General features: G+C 36.0%; 1 protein-coding gene across 1 annotated transcript in view; it reads left to right on the top strand.

The window, feature by feature from the left end:
• The window catches only part of LOC138175697 (lamin tail domain-containing protein 1-like), an 88,841-nt gene that overhangs the window by 36,342 nt on the left and 37,539 nt on the right, over positions 1-14,960 (top strand). Inside the window, exons 2-3 of the mRNA XM_069106210.1 lie at positions 1,850-1,978; positions 7,974-8,182. Of these exons, the coding sequence (XP_068962311.1) occupies positions 1,872-1,978; positions 7,974-8,182 (316 nt within the window). The 5' untranslated portion in view covers positions 1,850-1,871. The remainder of the gene's footprint in view (positions 1-1,849; positions 1,979-7,973; positions 8,183-14,960) is intronic.

Genomic DNA, 14,960 nt, shown 5'->3' with positions numbered 1-14,960 from the left:
TTATGTGAGGTCATAATTAGCTTCTTTCTCTATATAGCCCATGAATAAAACTTTCTGAAAGTAGGAAACTTCACTAGAGAGAATTTGGGAATCTGGAGTGATATACAACTATTTTAAATCCATTTTAATTTCTCCAAACTAAGTATAAGCCTACAAATCTTTTATACTAAATTTCCATAATCGGTCCATAATAACACTGTCACAAGATTTCATTTCATCAGTGTGATAGGTAAAGATAGTCACATATTTTATCTTACAAAGCTAAGTTGCCAATTGTGTAAAATGCTTATTATCTTTTAAGTTTGAAATATTAAAATATAAGCAGCTGCTATATGCTGATTTTTTTGTATTTAAATTATATCATTTACTCTAAGATACTAATTTGTAAATGAATGAATGAAGCACTTAAGTGCTTACTGTGCAAAGCAGTCTTTTAATTAAATTAATTAAATTTAAATCTCATCCAATGATAATAATTTTCAGTAGTAATCTGTATTGTTATTATGCTAATAAACCCTCAGTTTTACACATCTGTTACTCTCATGTTATTCTCACAAAAGATAGGAAGGAGTACGTGTGATCTACATATGGACAAAATGATGTACAGAGAGATTATTCAAATTGTTCTAAATTAGTGTGTTCATTATAGGCAGAGGTAGGGTCATTATTTAGCTCCCCAGCTTCTAGTTAGGTACTTAGACCCGCTAGACTGTATTGTTTCCCTCTACATAAGGTAGATTCATTATCCTCATTGTCAGTCTTTCCATTTGTTCAAGAAAAGGTATTCTTAGGATTTCCTCATTGAGATTTGTACCACCACTCTTTGGGCACCATCCTTATGCTCTCAGTAAGGAATCCAAAATAATAAATGGGGCACTTTGACTTTCTTTGAACATTTTGGCTGAAAGCAAAATACTTAAAAGGAAATGATGCTCTTGTACATAGATTTCATTTACTTTGTTTCACTATTCTCTAGAGCAGGTGAAACATTAATATAGTAAATTGTGCCTAACTTGAAGTCTTACATGTACTTAGACATTATCTCATAGTTTTAAAAGAGGCAGTATTGTTTAAAAATCAGAGGTTGGCCAACTATGATCCATGAGCGAAATCTAGCCCATCTCTTTTTGTATGGCTTGCTAGCGAAGACTGGCTTTTACATTTTTTAAATATCTAAAACTACAAAATATTTTAATTTAAAATGTAAAGATCCTTCATAGTTCATTAACTGTACAAAAATAGACAGTTGACTGGATTTGGCCTGTGACCCATGGCTCGCCAACACCTTATCTGGATGTCAAAGCCTGAATCTTAGTTCCTCGGCTATAGAATGCTACTCAATTCTACCTTGTTGTTGTTGTTGTTGTTGTTGTTTTCAGCAATTGCTTTGGCCACTGGCAAGAGTCATTTTAGTAGGAAATGATTCATAAATCTCAGTCAGAAAGAATTATCTTCAGTTATAATATTAGATGGTTATTGTACAGATCTGCCTAAGGGCTTTCATATCTAAGATTTGAATTTTATCCTCATAGCACTTTTATTAGGTAGGGATGGGTAAGTATTATATATAGACAGAGAAAATAAGGTACAAAGAGTGTGCAAGGTCCATAGAACTTAGTTATTCACAAAGTGCATTCACTGTATGGTGTAAGTAACACTTAGACATTCACATATCTTGGTTCTGGCATCAGACATTTCTGACATTTCTCATTAATCCTGACATTAAACTTTAAACAGGTGCCTTTGGTTTACTTTCAGTTACTTGGCTCAGTTGATTTAATTTAGGCCACTTTAAAAACCTGCACTACAACTGGATTTTTTGCCTGATACCATGATTTGATTTTGTTAGGAAACAAGATCCTCTAGTCAAGATGAAAGAGGAGAAAACTCCTCAGGAAAATCCTGCAGTTCAACAAAGTGAAGTACACTTACAAAGTGAAGTCAGTGATCGTGGAGGCCAACCAAAGGAAAAGAATAGGTAAGGGCATCAACAACTAGAACAGTCACATGAGAAATACTAAGTTTTGAGAAGTTAGAACCAAGCACTTGAACTGAACTACATATGTATCTGTTTTTTTAAGAACCAAGTAAATCAATTTGAAATGTACTTGATCTTATGAATTCTCTAAAACAGCAAATTGTGTTTTGTAGAACCCTTGTATTCCCTGCCATGTGACATGTACTTGAGACATTTTCAATGCTGGTGGTATATTCTCCTCTGTGATAATAAATGTAAAATGATTCAGGTGTAAAAATTTCATATTCTAAGAACTGTCTTAAAATACTCCTAAATTTTTCCAATCTCCCTTTATTGTTAGAGAATATCCTGGGCTGGCACTTATGGATTCCATTATTACACTGAGAGGCCAGAAGTGTTCCATGGCTGTGTTAGTTTGAAACACACTAGATTAGAGCAAGAAAAGAACTTCAAACTATTCCCAACCAAAACAAACTAACATTTTTTATAAAGTATGAGTCCCTGGTTTAAACAGAAGTTAGGACATCTCATCAGTTATACAAGGGTCATAATAGACTCTACACTCAGTTGTTGAATGAGTGACTAAATGAATAAATGAATGCCTTCATATAATGAGCAAATGCAACTTGACAATGCAGGGAATTTATATATCTCTTTGCAACAGCTTTTCAAAATGTAGAGGCAGTCCAGAAATTTCCAGGGGCCTTCTGAGGATTCATTTTGCCTTTTAGAAACTGCTTTAAGTTTATCAAATATAAATGATCAGAGATAGAAATCTATAAAAGATAACTGCTAAGTCAGCATTACTATTACTAATAACATAATGATTACCCTGGATTCTTAAATGTTGACAGTGATTTCAACAAGTTTCTACAATAAAAATATAGCTTCCAACATAACTCAGTTGTTAAAGTGATAAACATAAATGAACTACCCTTATGTTCAGACCTGGATGTCTTCTAATTAATGTTTAATTCAGTTCTACCTTCTGACATCCAAAGACCTCAAGGTCACCTAAAATTCAATAGCTGGTGATCTTACTAATTCAATACTTCCCCAATTATAACAACATTGAAATGCTGGGTTAGTAAGTTTTTTTTTTTTTATTTCTCTGCCTTAGCATTTAAATAATTACTCTGACAAAGTCAAAACTAACAACAGGAGATACATTTCTATATTGTAAAGGAAAACGCTTTTGAAACATGGGGAATATTTTCATCTCTGCCCTAGGAATTCAGTGCTGAGATCAGTGCAAGGTTTGAACAATGGACTGTATTATACAAGTCCATTGCTGAAGCAGTTAAGCCCTTTAAATGCTATTTGTGTCCATTAGAAATGTCTTAAACTACTTAAAGAGTGAGAAGGCTCAGAAGTCCCGTGCCAGCTTTCCCTGAGTACAGCATTCATGCAGACTTGTGGAAGGAGTTTCTATTTTATAATAATTCAGTTTCCTTTGAAAATGTTTTGTTTTACTGAGGGAGGAAGAAAAAAAAAAGGTGAGGCTTATAAAATGAAGCCTGTGAAAAAGACATGACCAACTTGCCTGAAATGAAACGCAGCTATGAGAAGTTTAGAAGAAGGAAAACCTGTTTCCTGCTTTCTCTGAGTTTAAAAAACATCTTTACATTATCCTGTGTCATTCCATTTGGCCATAGCTGAAATAGTCTCACACCTTGCCCCCCAGCCCCTTTAATTATCTGAAATTTTTGCTATCATGTTCTTTTGAAAGTTAAAGCCTTGGGGCAGCCAGGTAGCACAGTGAGTAAGAGCACCGGCTCCAGTGTTGAGAAGACCTGGAGATCGAATCCCTGAATCAGACACTTAGCACCCATCCAGAAACACCTGGCCGTGTAACCTTGAGCAAGTTACTTAACCCCAATTGCTTAGGGGCGGCCAGGTGGCTCAGCGAGTAAGAGCACTGGCTCCAGTGTCGGGATGACCTGGTGTAGCAGCAAGCACCCCAAGCGTCCTCAGGGTTTGCAGCTACCACAGGTTCTTGGATCTGCTTTGTTAAAGGAAAGCAACTCAAAATGGGTTACCAAGCTTACTTTAATCAGTCAGACATATATCGTTTACCTTGTTCAGGAGAAAAGGTCAGCACCCTGAACCTCAAAGTATACAGGCATAATTATCAAGACAGAAACATCAAGTAGACAGATTTCCAAACTGTCCAACCATTACATCCATACCCAGTCAACATCTGGGTTTCCACATTCTGGGTTTTTCAAAGCCGGGGGACTCTCAACAACGGCTTCCCAGAATTCAGATCAAATCACAGAACATTTCTCAAAGTGAGTCCCAAAACAAAGCTACACATCAGTGCTTATATAGCCTTCTCCTGGCTCAGAGAATGTAACAACCTTTTTGACCCACTGGCCAATCAAAAAGTATCTACTGAAAAACAAGCCTCCCTCCCCAGGCTTCTGGTGCACTTTAGCCTAGGGGCAGGGAAGATCTTTAAAATTTACATTCGCATTGCACCTGGGGATCAAATCTGGGCTCAGATCCTCAGCACCACACCCAGAAATAACTGGCCGTGTAACCTTGAGCAAGTTACTTAACCCTGATTGCTTAATAAAAAAAAAAAAAAAGAAAGTTAAAGCCTTGCTTACAAATTTGGCTTCCTAGGCTGTCAGATATTAAATGTTGGAGTGAAAATTGAGTGTTTTTCATTTTAGGGGTTTCAAAGAAGTTTGAGAATTAGGACTTAATTCACTGTAAGCATGGTGTGGAGCTAGTGTGAGTGATTCACAGAGCCAGAGTCTTTAAGACTGTGCTCATTGGGTACGGCATCTGACAGAAAAGCTGAGGGCAAGCCAGTTTAAAGGCAACAGTTATACTGAATAATAATAATGAAAATGCACTTGATAATATATATAATATACACACACATACATGTGCAAATGTATATTGTATATGTGTGTGAATATATATACCTACACATACAAACATATATATGCATAGTGAATAGAGGGCTGGTCTTACAACTAATCAGACTTAGATTCAAGCCCTGCCTGTGATACATACTGCCTGTGTTACCTCCAAGCCACTCACTTTAAATCTCATTGCTTCAAGCAATTCTCTAAAACTATAAATTGCAAAGAATGTGCTAACCTATATTGGTAGAAATTTCTTCATCTAGGAGTTCTAAAATCAAAGATTCAATCCTGATCCTTATGCTTAACATGCACATATATGTATGTGTATGTCTATATATCTATGTGTGTTTTGTATCTATATATTTGTATATATATGTGTGTGTATGCATATGCACATGCAGAGAAAGAGAGTGATAACACACTTAATCTTTACAAAGCTCTTTCCTGCTTTCATCACAGCAATCCCATAAAGTAGGTAATGGTATAGGGATTGTTATAATAAGAATAGTAATAATAACATTAGCATAGTGCTTTAAGTATTTTCAAAGGGCTTTGTAGGATTATTTCACTGGATCCTCACTACAACCCTGAAAGGCAAGTGCTGTTATTATCTCTATGTTACTCACATTTTACTCACAAGAAAACTGAGGCTCATATAGTGTGTGTGTGTGTGTGTGTGTGTGTGTGTGTGTGTGTGTGTGTGTATATGTGACTTGCTACCAAGTATCTGTAATAGTACTGGAATTTAAAGATTCCCCTGTATTGGCTTGGTTTTTGGTTTGATCGTGTTAAAACCCAAAGTTTGTTAATCCCACTTGTGGGATGGACTTGTGGAGGAGCTGGTGATGTAAATTTGGAGAGACACAAGAGAGAGGCAGAAGAAGTTTTTGGAAGCAGCCCTTTTGGAGGCAGAGAGAGACTGAGAGGATTGCTGAGGGCCACTTTGAATTGCCCAGGATTTTTGAGAGCTGCCACCCAGAGCTGCCAAGGACTGAGGAGACATGGCTGTTTTGCTGGTACTTTGTCTGTTTTGATGTTGTTTTGCCAGATTTGTCCACTGGTGAAAGACAGTCCTGTTGTTGCAGAAGTTTGGGAACCTTGCTGTTGGTTCAGAGCTACTGAGACTGTTCTGCAGACAGAGAGTGAATACTGTCCACTGGTGAAGGACAGTGCTGTTGTGGCAGAATTCTTGGAACCTTGCTGTTGATTCAGAAGCCCCAAAGAAGGATTTTCTTGTTGTATGTTTACAGAAATCCTGGAAGAGGGTTTTGCTAATGTTTTCAGGGGTCCTAGGACTGTTCTACAGACAGAGAATGAATTAATGAAGAGACTGGCAATGTATCTTGTGGCCTTGCTAAGCTTTGTCTCCCCAGGAACAAAGATTGCTGAGAACTTGCCTCCTGTCAAGATGAAGAAAAGACCTACATTTGGGTTTTAAGTGCTGTGCTTAAGCTTGTTGTAACTCTGGGGTAGATTCAATTGTGATCCAAGGGTGGGGAACATTTGACCTTTTTGTGCTCTGTGATTAAACAAATGAATGTACTTTACTTATGATTGGAAACTAATCTCCATTTGAGCAGAGGGGCTTTGTGATGGACTAAATGAATGTACAGCCTGGGGTGGAGTAGTATTTAGAAGAGGGACTTTGTAATTGATTAAATGAATGTAATGTCCAGGGGTGGGGTAGTACTTGGAGATTATTGAATCACACTTAGTAAATGCTTCATTTTGAATGATGTTAAATTTTGATTCTATCTGTTCTTAATTTGTCACTGAATAAAATGGAGAGCACCTATGCTGGTATTTTGAACCTTGGGAAGTTGCCTTTACTTGGCATTACATTACAGTATCTTATGTTGAATATGAATCCTGCAAAATGGTGTACTAGAGAAGTGCTGTACTTGAACCCACAAAAGATCTGGGTTTGAATTTTGCCCCTTACAACTCTGTGACTATGAACAAATTATTTAACCTTCCTAAGCCTCAGTTTCCTCCTACTTAAAATGGAGAAAATAGCTGTGCCACCTCCCTTACAGGATTATTGTGAGGATAGAGTGAGATCATGTAGTTAAATCAGTATGTAAATTTTAGCCATAATAATAGGACTGCTATTGAAGTTACATCTAGCTTAAAACAACAAAAACTGTGCCATATGAGTTTCTAGTGAATGCATGATTAAAGGAAATAAAAATATGTTGGATTGTAGCTTAAGGAAAGCATCTGAGCAGAGGGCAAAAAAGGTGAGAATCTAGTTGTCTCAGTGGAGGGATGGAGGTCTTTGCATCTCTGGAATTTTTTGCAAGTTTTAAGTTGAATAAAAAATGCAAATTGATATAAGGTTGTATTTAAGGAGTCTGTTCTGGAGCAGTTGCCTTGAGGGCCTAAGGAAAAGGCTTGGGGTCACCCTAACTATCCTTAAAAAATAGACTTTTCAAGAGATACTGCATAAATCAAAGTGATGTTTTCCATTGATAAAAGTACTCAAAAGAGTACATGGATTTAAAGCTAGACAAGACCTTAGAATATCATCTAAGTTCTGCTTCCCTGATTTTATAGATGATCATGCATTAGTAAAATTAGGCTTTTTAAAAATCACAGACCCTTTCAGCTATGTTCATTGTAAAATTCACTAAAATCATAATAGTACTTAAAATGTATTTCTCCCTTCTACATCTATATTAATTGAGATAACATATGTAAAGTGCTTTACAAATCTTAAAGTACCATGGAAAAGATAATTATTATTGTGATTATAATTATTATTATCCTTCTATCACTCCCACACATAAAAGGTATTATTTGGAAGTATTTACTTGCATGTAGAATGTGTAAGTCAAAAGTAATTTCTGAGAGTAGAAATAAACTACTGGATCCTTATTAGTATATAAATATTAGTTAAATTACAAGGATTAAGTTAGAAGAGCAGGTAATAAAATAATAACAAAGAGTTTGATCCAGATTTCCAAGATTAGTAATACAAGATATCATAGACTATGAAGTATATGCTTAAAAAAAAGCTAAATATTACTGATATCCTTTCTCATATTCCTAGTCTATTTATATTAATTTCCTACCTTGATGATTAAATTATGGTTTTATACTATTTTTGAACATAGAAGTGAAGAAGAGCTTTTACCCAGTGCAGACCTGCAACAACAATCCTCAGTCCACTTTTCTCCAGCATATTTGTCAGAGCCATCAAACCAGGATATAACTCTCAAAAGCTATGTGTCCAGCACTCTAAATACAGGATCAACTCTATCTTCAGTCGCACAAAAATTTTCTAGATCATCTTTGACAAATTATTACAGAACTGACAACTTGAGTAAGTATAACATTATAAAAAATGAAACATAAATTTCAAAGAAATTCTATGTGTTCATGGCAGCCAGAAATGGCTATGTCTCAGTTGTACCTAATAGAAGATATGAATTATTCTCTAATTATTATAGCTCACCAATATAGTAGTTTCTTTGGTTAAAATAATTTAGCCCCTAGCAGCTAACCTATTGTTAAAGATGAACTTTTCTAAATTTAGCTAAGCTGGCACTCAGAAAACAGACCAACATCCATTACTAGGGCTATAATGCTAAAACTTTCAAATTCAGTAGTGTAACAACAAGCATCGTGGCATACGCAGGGTGGCTGCCAACACAGGTTCTTAGATCTGCTTTTCTAGAGGAAAGCAACTCAAAATGGGTTAACAATCTTGCTTTAATCAATTAAACATATCATTTACCTAGTTCAGGGGAAAAAGTCAGCACCCCAAACTTCAGAGTATACAGACAGAAGTTACAAGAAGACAGAGAAACATTTCAAGCAGAAAGGCCTCCAACTGTCTGACCATTACATCCATACCTAGTCACAGTTACCAGAGAGGGAAGCATCAACATCTGGGTTTTCAAAGCCAGGGGGCTCTCAATGGCTGCCCATAGTCTCGTCTGGTCAAATCAAACAACTCGACTCAAAGTGAACCCCAAAACAAAGCCTTACATCTGGGTTTATATAGCCTTCTCCTGGCTCAGAGAATGTAACAACCCTCTTGACCCAATGCCCAATCACAAAGTATCTCCTGAAAAACAAGCCTCTGGCCACAGGTTCCAGGTGCACTTAAGCCTATCAAAGGGCCTAGGGGCAGGAAAGTTCTTAAATTTACATTCCCATTACAAGTATGATCTGTCAGAACTGCTTAACTGGTATCTCCTGATCTCTCTACACCCTACAAGGAACCATGAGAATAAGACTTTTAGTGGAAAAATTCTCCCCTTACAATTCCATTATTAAACTTCTCTGACACCAATTTTTGCATACCAGTTGATAGAAAATCTATTGAGTTTTTCTACAGATAGAAATCAGTGGTAACTGTATTCGACCACCAGGAGTTTCCAAAGAGGAAAATTGTGCAGACATTGGAATCAAATTCTGTATTGAACCACCTTAAATTTAAACCACTCTAATTTGTATTTGTCTAATCCAGAGGTGGGGAATGGCCCTTTAGGTCCTCAAGGGCAGCCACTTGACTGAATCCAAACTTCACAGAACAAAATCTCTTTAATAAAACCTTTTAAACTTTATATAATCAAAATGATCTGTTTTATATTTCTTAATGCTCTCTATATCTTGTTTGGTCCTAAATTCTTCCCTTATCCACAGATCTGGCACTTCAACCATTCCTTGCTTTCCTGATTTGTTTATGTTATCATCCTTTATGTATAAATCATGTGCCTGTTTTGATTTTATCTTGGTATACAGTGTGAGATGTTGGTCTTTACCTAGTATCTGCCATCCTGTTTTCCAGTTTTCTCATTAGTATTTGTCAAATGATGAGCTTTTGTCCCAAAAAACTTGGATCTTTGGATTTCTCAAACACTAGATTACTACATTCCTTTACTAATCTATTCCACTGATCCAACACTCTGTTTCTTAGTACCAGGTTGTTTTTGATAATTACTGCTTTATAATACAATTTGAGATCTGGTATGGCTAGACCAACTTCCTTCACATTTTTTTTTATTAATTCCCTTCTTATTCTTGATCTTTTGTTCTTCCAGATGAATTTTGTTATGATTTTTTTAGCTCTATAAAATAATTTTTAGTAGTTTGATTGGAATGGCACTTAATAAGTAAGTTAATTTATGTAGAAATGTCATGTTTATTATAGTGACTTGGCCTACCTATGAGCAATTAATATTTTTCCAGTTGCTTAGATCTGACTTTGTGTGAAAAGTGTTTTACAGTTGTGTTTATATAGTTCCTGGACTTATCTTGTCAGAATGGTATATTGTCTAGTTATTTTAAATGAAATTTCTCTTTCTATCTCTTTCTTCAGGGTTTGTTGGTAATATGTAGAAATGCTAATGATTTACATGGGTTTAGTTTGTATCCTGCAACTTTGCTGAAGTTGTTAATTATTTCAAGTAGCTTTTTAGTTGATTCTTGAGGATTCTCTAAGTATACAACCATATCATTTGCATAGAGTAATAGTTTTGTTTTCTCATTATTCCAATTCCTTCAATTTTCTTTTTCTTCTCTTATTGCTATAGCTAGCATTTCTAGTACAATATTGAATAATAGGGTGAGAATGGGCACCCTTGTTTTACCCCTAATCATATCAGGAAGGCTTCTATCATTTCCCCATTATAAATAATGCTTGCTGATGGTTTTCATTAAATATCACAATAAATATTCAATAAGTATATAAATAAGTGTAAAATATTCAATAAATAAATATTTTCAATAAATATTACTCATTTTAAGATAAGCTCTATTTCTAGGTGCTCCAGTGTTTTTAATAGGAATGGGTGTTGTGTTTTATCAAAGGCTTTTTCTGCTTCTATTGAGATAATCATATGATTTCTGTTGGTTTTGTTACTGATATGGTCAATTATGTCAATAGTTTTCCTAATATTGAACCAGTCCTGCATTCCTAGTATAAATCATACCTGGTCATAGTGTAAGATCCCTGTGATACATTGCTCTAATCTCCTTGCTAGTAGTTTATTTAAAATTTTTACATCAATATTCATTAGGGAGATTGGCCTGTAGTTTTCTTTTTTCTGTTTTTGCTCTTCCTGCTTTATGTATCAGCACCATATTTGTGGTATAAAAGGAATTTGGTAGGACTCCACCTATTTTTTAAAATAATTTATGTAGTATTGGAATTCGTTATTCTTTGAATGTTTGGTAGAATTTGCTTGTAAATTCATCTGGCCCTGGGGATTTTTTCTTAGGGAGTTCATTGATCAAGACTTGTTCAATTTCTTTTTCTAAGATTATGTTATTTAAGGATTCTATTTCCTCATCTGTTAATGTGGGCAATTTATATTTGTATAAAGATTCATCCATTTCACTTAGCCAGATTTATTGGCATATAATTGGACAAAGTCGGTCCTAATGATTGTTTTAATTTTTTCTACATTAATGGGAATTCACTCCTTTCATTTTTGATACTAGCAATTTGGTTTTCTTCTTTCCTTTTTTAAATCAAATTAACTAACAGTTTTACTGGGTTTTCTTTTCATAAAGGCAGCTTCTAGTTTTATTTCTTAGTTCAGTGGTTTTCTTAATTGGGGATTTAAAATTTTTTCTTTTTCTATTTTTTTTTTAGTTGAATGCTCAATGTATCAATCTGTTCTTTCTCTATTTTATTGACGTAAGCATTTAGAGATATAAATTTTCCCCTAAGTACTGCATTGGCTGCATCCCATAAATTTTGCATTTTTTTCGAAGGGGGCAATGCAGGGCAATTGGGGTTAAGTGACTTGCCCAAGGTCACACAGCTAGTAAGTGTTAAGTGTCTGAGGCTGAACTTGAACTCAGGTCCTCCTGACTCCAGGGCTGATGCTCTATTCACTGTGCCACCTAGCTGCCTCTGCATCCCATAAATTTTGGTATGTTGTCTCATTATTGTCATTCTCTTTAATGAAATTGTTTCTGTAATTTGTTCTTTGACCCACTCATTCTTTAGGATTCTTTAATTTTCCAATTAAATTTTAATTTTAATTAAAATTTTAATTAATTAAATTTTAATCTTTCCACTGCCCCTTATTGAATATAATTTTATTGTATTATGATCTAAAGAGGATGCATTTAATATTTATGCTTTTTTGCATTTGGCTGTGAGTCTTGTATGCCCTAATATGTAGTCAGTTTTTGTGTAGGTGCTATGTACAGCTGAGAAAAAAAAATGTGTATTCCTCTCTATTCCCATTCAGTTTTCTCCAGAAAGCTAGCATATCTAACTTTTCTAGAATTCTGTTTTCCTCCTTAACTTTTTTCTTATTTAATTTTTGGTTAAATTTATCTAATTCTGAGGGGGAAATTGAGGTCCCTCATTAGTATAGTTTTATTATCTATTTCCTTCTGTAACTCATTTAACTTCTCCTTTAACAATTTAGATGCTACACCATTCAGTGCACAAATGTTTAGTATTGATATTACTTCTTTATCTATCATGCCTTTTAGCAAGATATAGTTTCTTTCCTTATCTCTTCTAATTAGATCTATTTTTACTTTTGTCTGAGATCATGATTGCTACCCCTGCTTTTTTCACTTCAGTGAAAGCATAATAGATTCTGGACCAGTCCCTTATCTGTGTGTCAGTGCTTCAGATGTATTTTTTGTAAACAATATATTGTAGAATTCTGCTTTTTAATCCATTCCGCTATTAGCTTCTATTTTATAGGTGAGTTCATTCCATTCAGATTTATACTTATAATTGTGTATTTCCTATATTTTCCTCCACCCAATTTTTCCCTTGTTTAACCTTCTCTCTCTCTTACCTTTTATCTTGTCCTTCCCTGCAAGTTTTTTACTGTTGAATACCACATCCCCCAATCTGCCCTTCTTTCTATTGGCTCCCCAGGCCCCTTTTCTGTTCCCTGTTCATTTTTATATTACTGTAAGGCAAGATAGTTTTCTATATCCAAATGAGTGTATATGTTATTTCCTCTTTGAGCCAATCCTCCATCTACCCCTCCACCATGATAACTCTTTCACATCATTTTTAAGTGAGATAATGTACCCCATTCTAACTCCCCCTTCTCTCTTCTCCCACTGCAGTCATTTTTCTCACCCCTCAATTTTGTTTTTTTGGATATCATCCCATCATAATCATCTCATATTCACACTGCCTTTCTATATACTCCTTCTAATTACCTTATAGTGATAAAGTTCTTAAGAGTTACAAATATCATCTTGCCATGTAGGAATATAAACAGTTTAGCCTTATTAAATCTGTTCTATTTTCTTTTGTTTCTTTTTTTTACCTTTTTATGTTTCTCTTGAGTCTTGTATTTGGAGGTCAGATTTCTATTCAGCTTTGGTCTTTGCATCAGGAATACTTAAAAGGCCTTTATTTTTGTAAATGTTGATTCCCCCCAAGGATTATACTCAGTTTTGCTGTGTAGGTGATTCTTGATTGTAATCCTAACTCCTTTGCTTTCTGAAATATCTTATTCTAAGCTTTCTGGTTCTTCAGTGTAGAAACTGCTAAATCCTATGTAATTCTGACTGTGGCTGCACAATATTCATACTGTTTCTTTCTGGATGCTTGAAATATTTTCTCCTTGACCTGGGTGCTCTGAAATTTGGCCATAATATTCCTGGGAATTTTCATTTTGGGATCTTTTTCAGGTGATGATCAGTGAATTTTTTCAATTTCTATTTTGCCTTCTGATTCCAGGATATCTGGGCATCTTTCCTTGATGATTTCATGAAATATGATGTTCAGACTCTTTTTTGATCATGGCTTTCAGGTAGTCCAATAATTCTTAAATTATCTCTCCTGGATCTTTTTTCCAAGTCAATTGTTTTTCCAATGAGAAATTTCACATTTTCTATTTTTTTGTTTTAATTCTGTTTTATCATTTCTTAATGTCTCATGTAGTCCTTGTCTTCCACTTGCCCAGTTATAATTTTTGAGGTATTATTTTTTTTCAGTGAACTTTTGTATATCTTTTCCCATTTTTGAGTTTTTTACCAAACTATTGACTTTTTTCATGATTCTCTAATATTATGCTCATTTCTTTTTCCAGTTTTCTTCTACTTCCCTAATTTACTTTTTAAAATCCTTTATAAGCTCCTCCAGAAATTCTTTTTGGGCCAAAGAACAATTTACATTTTTCTTTGAGACTTCTTCACATGTAGCTGTTTTGACATTTGTCCTCTTCTAAGTTTGTGCCTCTCTGTTACCATAGTAATTTTCTATATTCAGCTCTTTTTTGTAATTAGTATTTTTCTTCTTTTTTTGCCTATTTTCTGACTTTGCACTTTTATATAAGCATTGGACTCTGCTTCTGCACTGTCCCAAGCTTCTTCTGCCAGGTCTCAAGGCCTTGGTGCTGGCTTTTACTGGGTCTCAGGGTCGAGTTGCTGGCTTGCTACTGGAATGAGGAGGCCTCCTACTGACTGGTACTGGGAGTGAGGCCTCTCTGTTGGCCTTCACCAGATGTGGGGCCTCTTTGTTAACTGACCTGGAGGCAGGGTCTTGCTGCTGGCCTACCCCAGGGGTGAGGCCTCACTGCTGGCTTGCTGTATAGGTGGGGCTTCTCTGCCAGCAGACCCCAGGGGCAAGGTCTTGTTGCTGGCCTACCCCAGGAGTGAGGCCTCACTGTTAACTTGCTTTGTAGGCTCAGCCCCTCTACTAACTGATCTCAGGGGTAGGATCTGGCTGCTGGCCTGCCCCAGGGGTAAGGTCTCACTCTTGGTCTGTCCTGGGGCCTCTTACTGTTGCCTGGTCTGGGGGCGGAGTCTCACTACTGGTCAGCAATGTGGGCAGGGCCTTGCTGGTGGCCTGCACTGGGGGTGGAACCTAGCTGGTTGTCTGCACTGGAGTCGGGGCCTTGATGTGCTGCTGGTCTAGGACTACTGACTTACCTCAAGGCTGCTGGCCTGTACAGGGGCAGGGCCTCCCTGGTGAATTGCCCTGGGTCTCAGAGCCTTGCTGTTGGGCCCCCTGAGGTGTGGCTTGCTGCCCTGCTTATTTATGGGGCTCCGCAATGAGATAGACCTGTCCTATTGTACTGGTAAACTGCTTCCTCACTCCTAAATTGATTCTGAAGTGTTGTTTGGAGGGGAATTCAGGAGGGCTCTGTGGAGTTCTT

This window comes from Petaurus breviceps, unplaced genomic scaffold (genome assembly GCF_028583685.1).
Source record: "Petaurus breviceps papuanus isolate PSGF00001 unplaced genomic scaffold, PetGlider_PUasm1.0 79, whole genome shotgun sequence".
Lineage (NCBI taxonomy): Eukaryota > Metazoa > Chordata > Mammalia > Diprotodontia > Petauridae > Petaurus > Petaurus breviceps.
The sequence above is the reverse complement of the archived record's forward strand: the minus strand, read 5'-3'. Positions and strand labels throughout refer to the sequence as shown.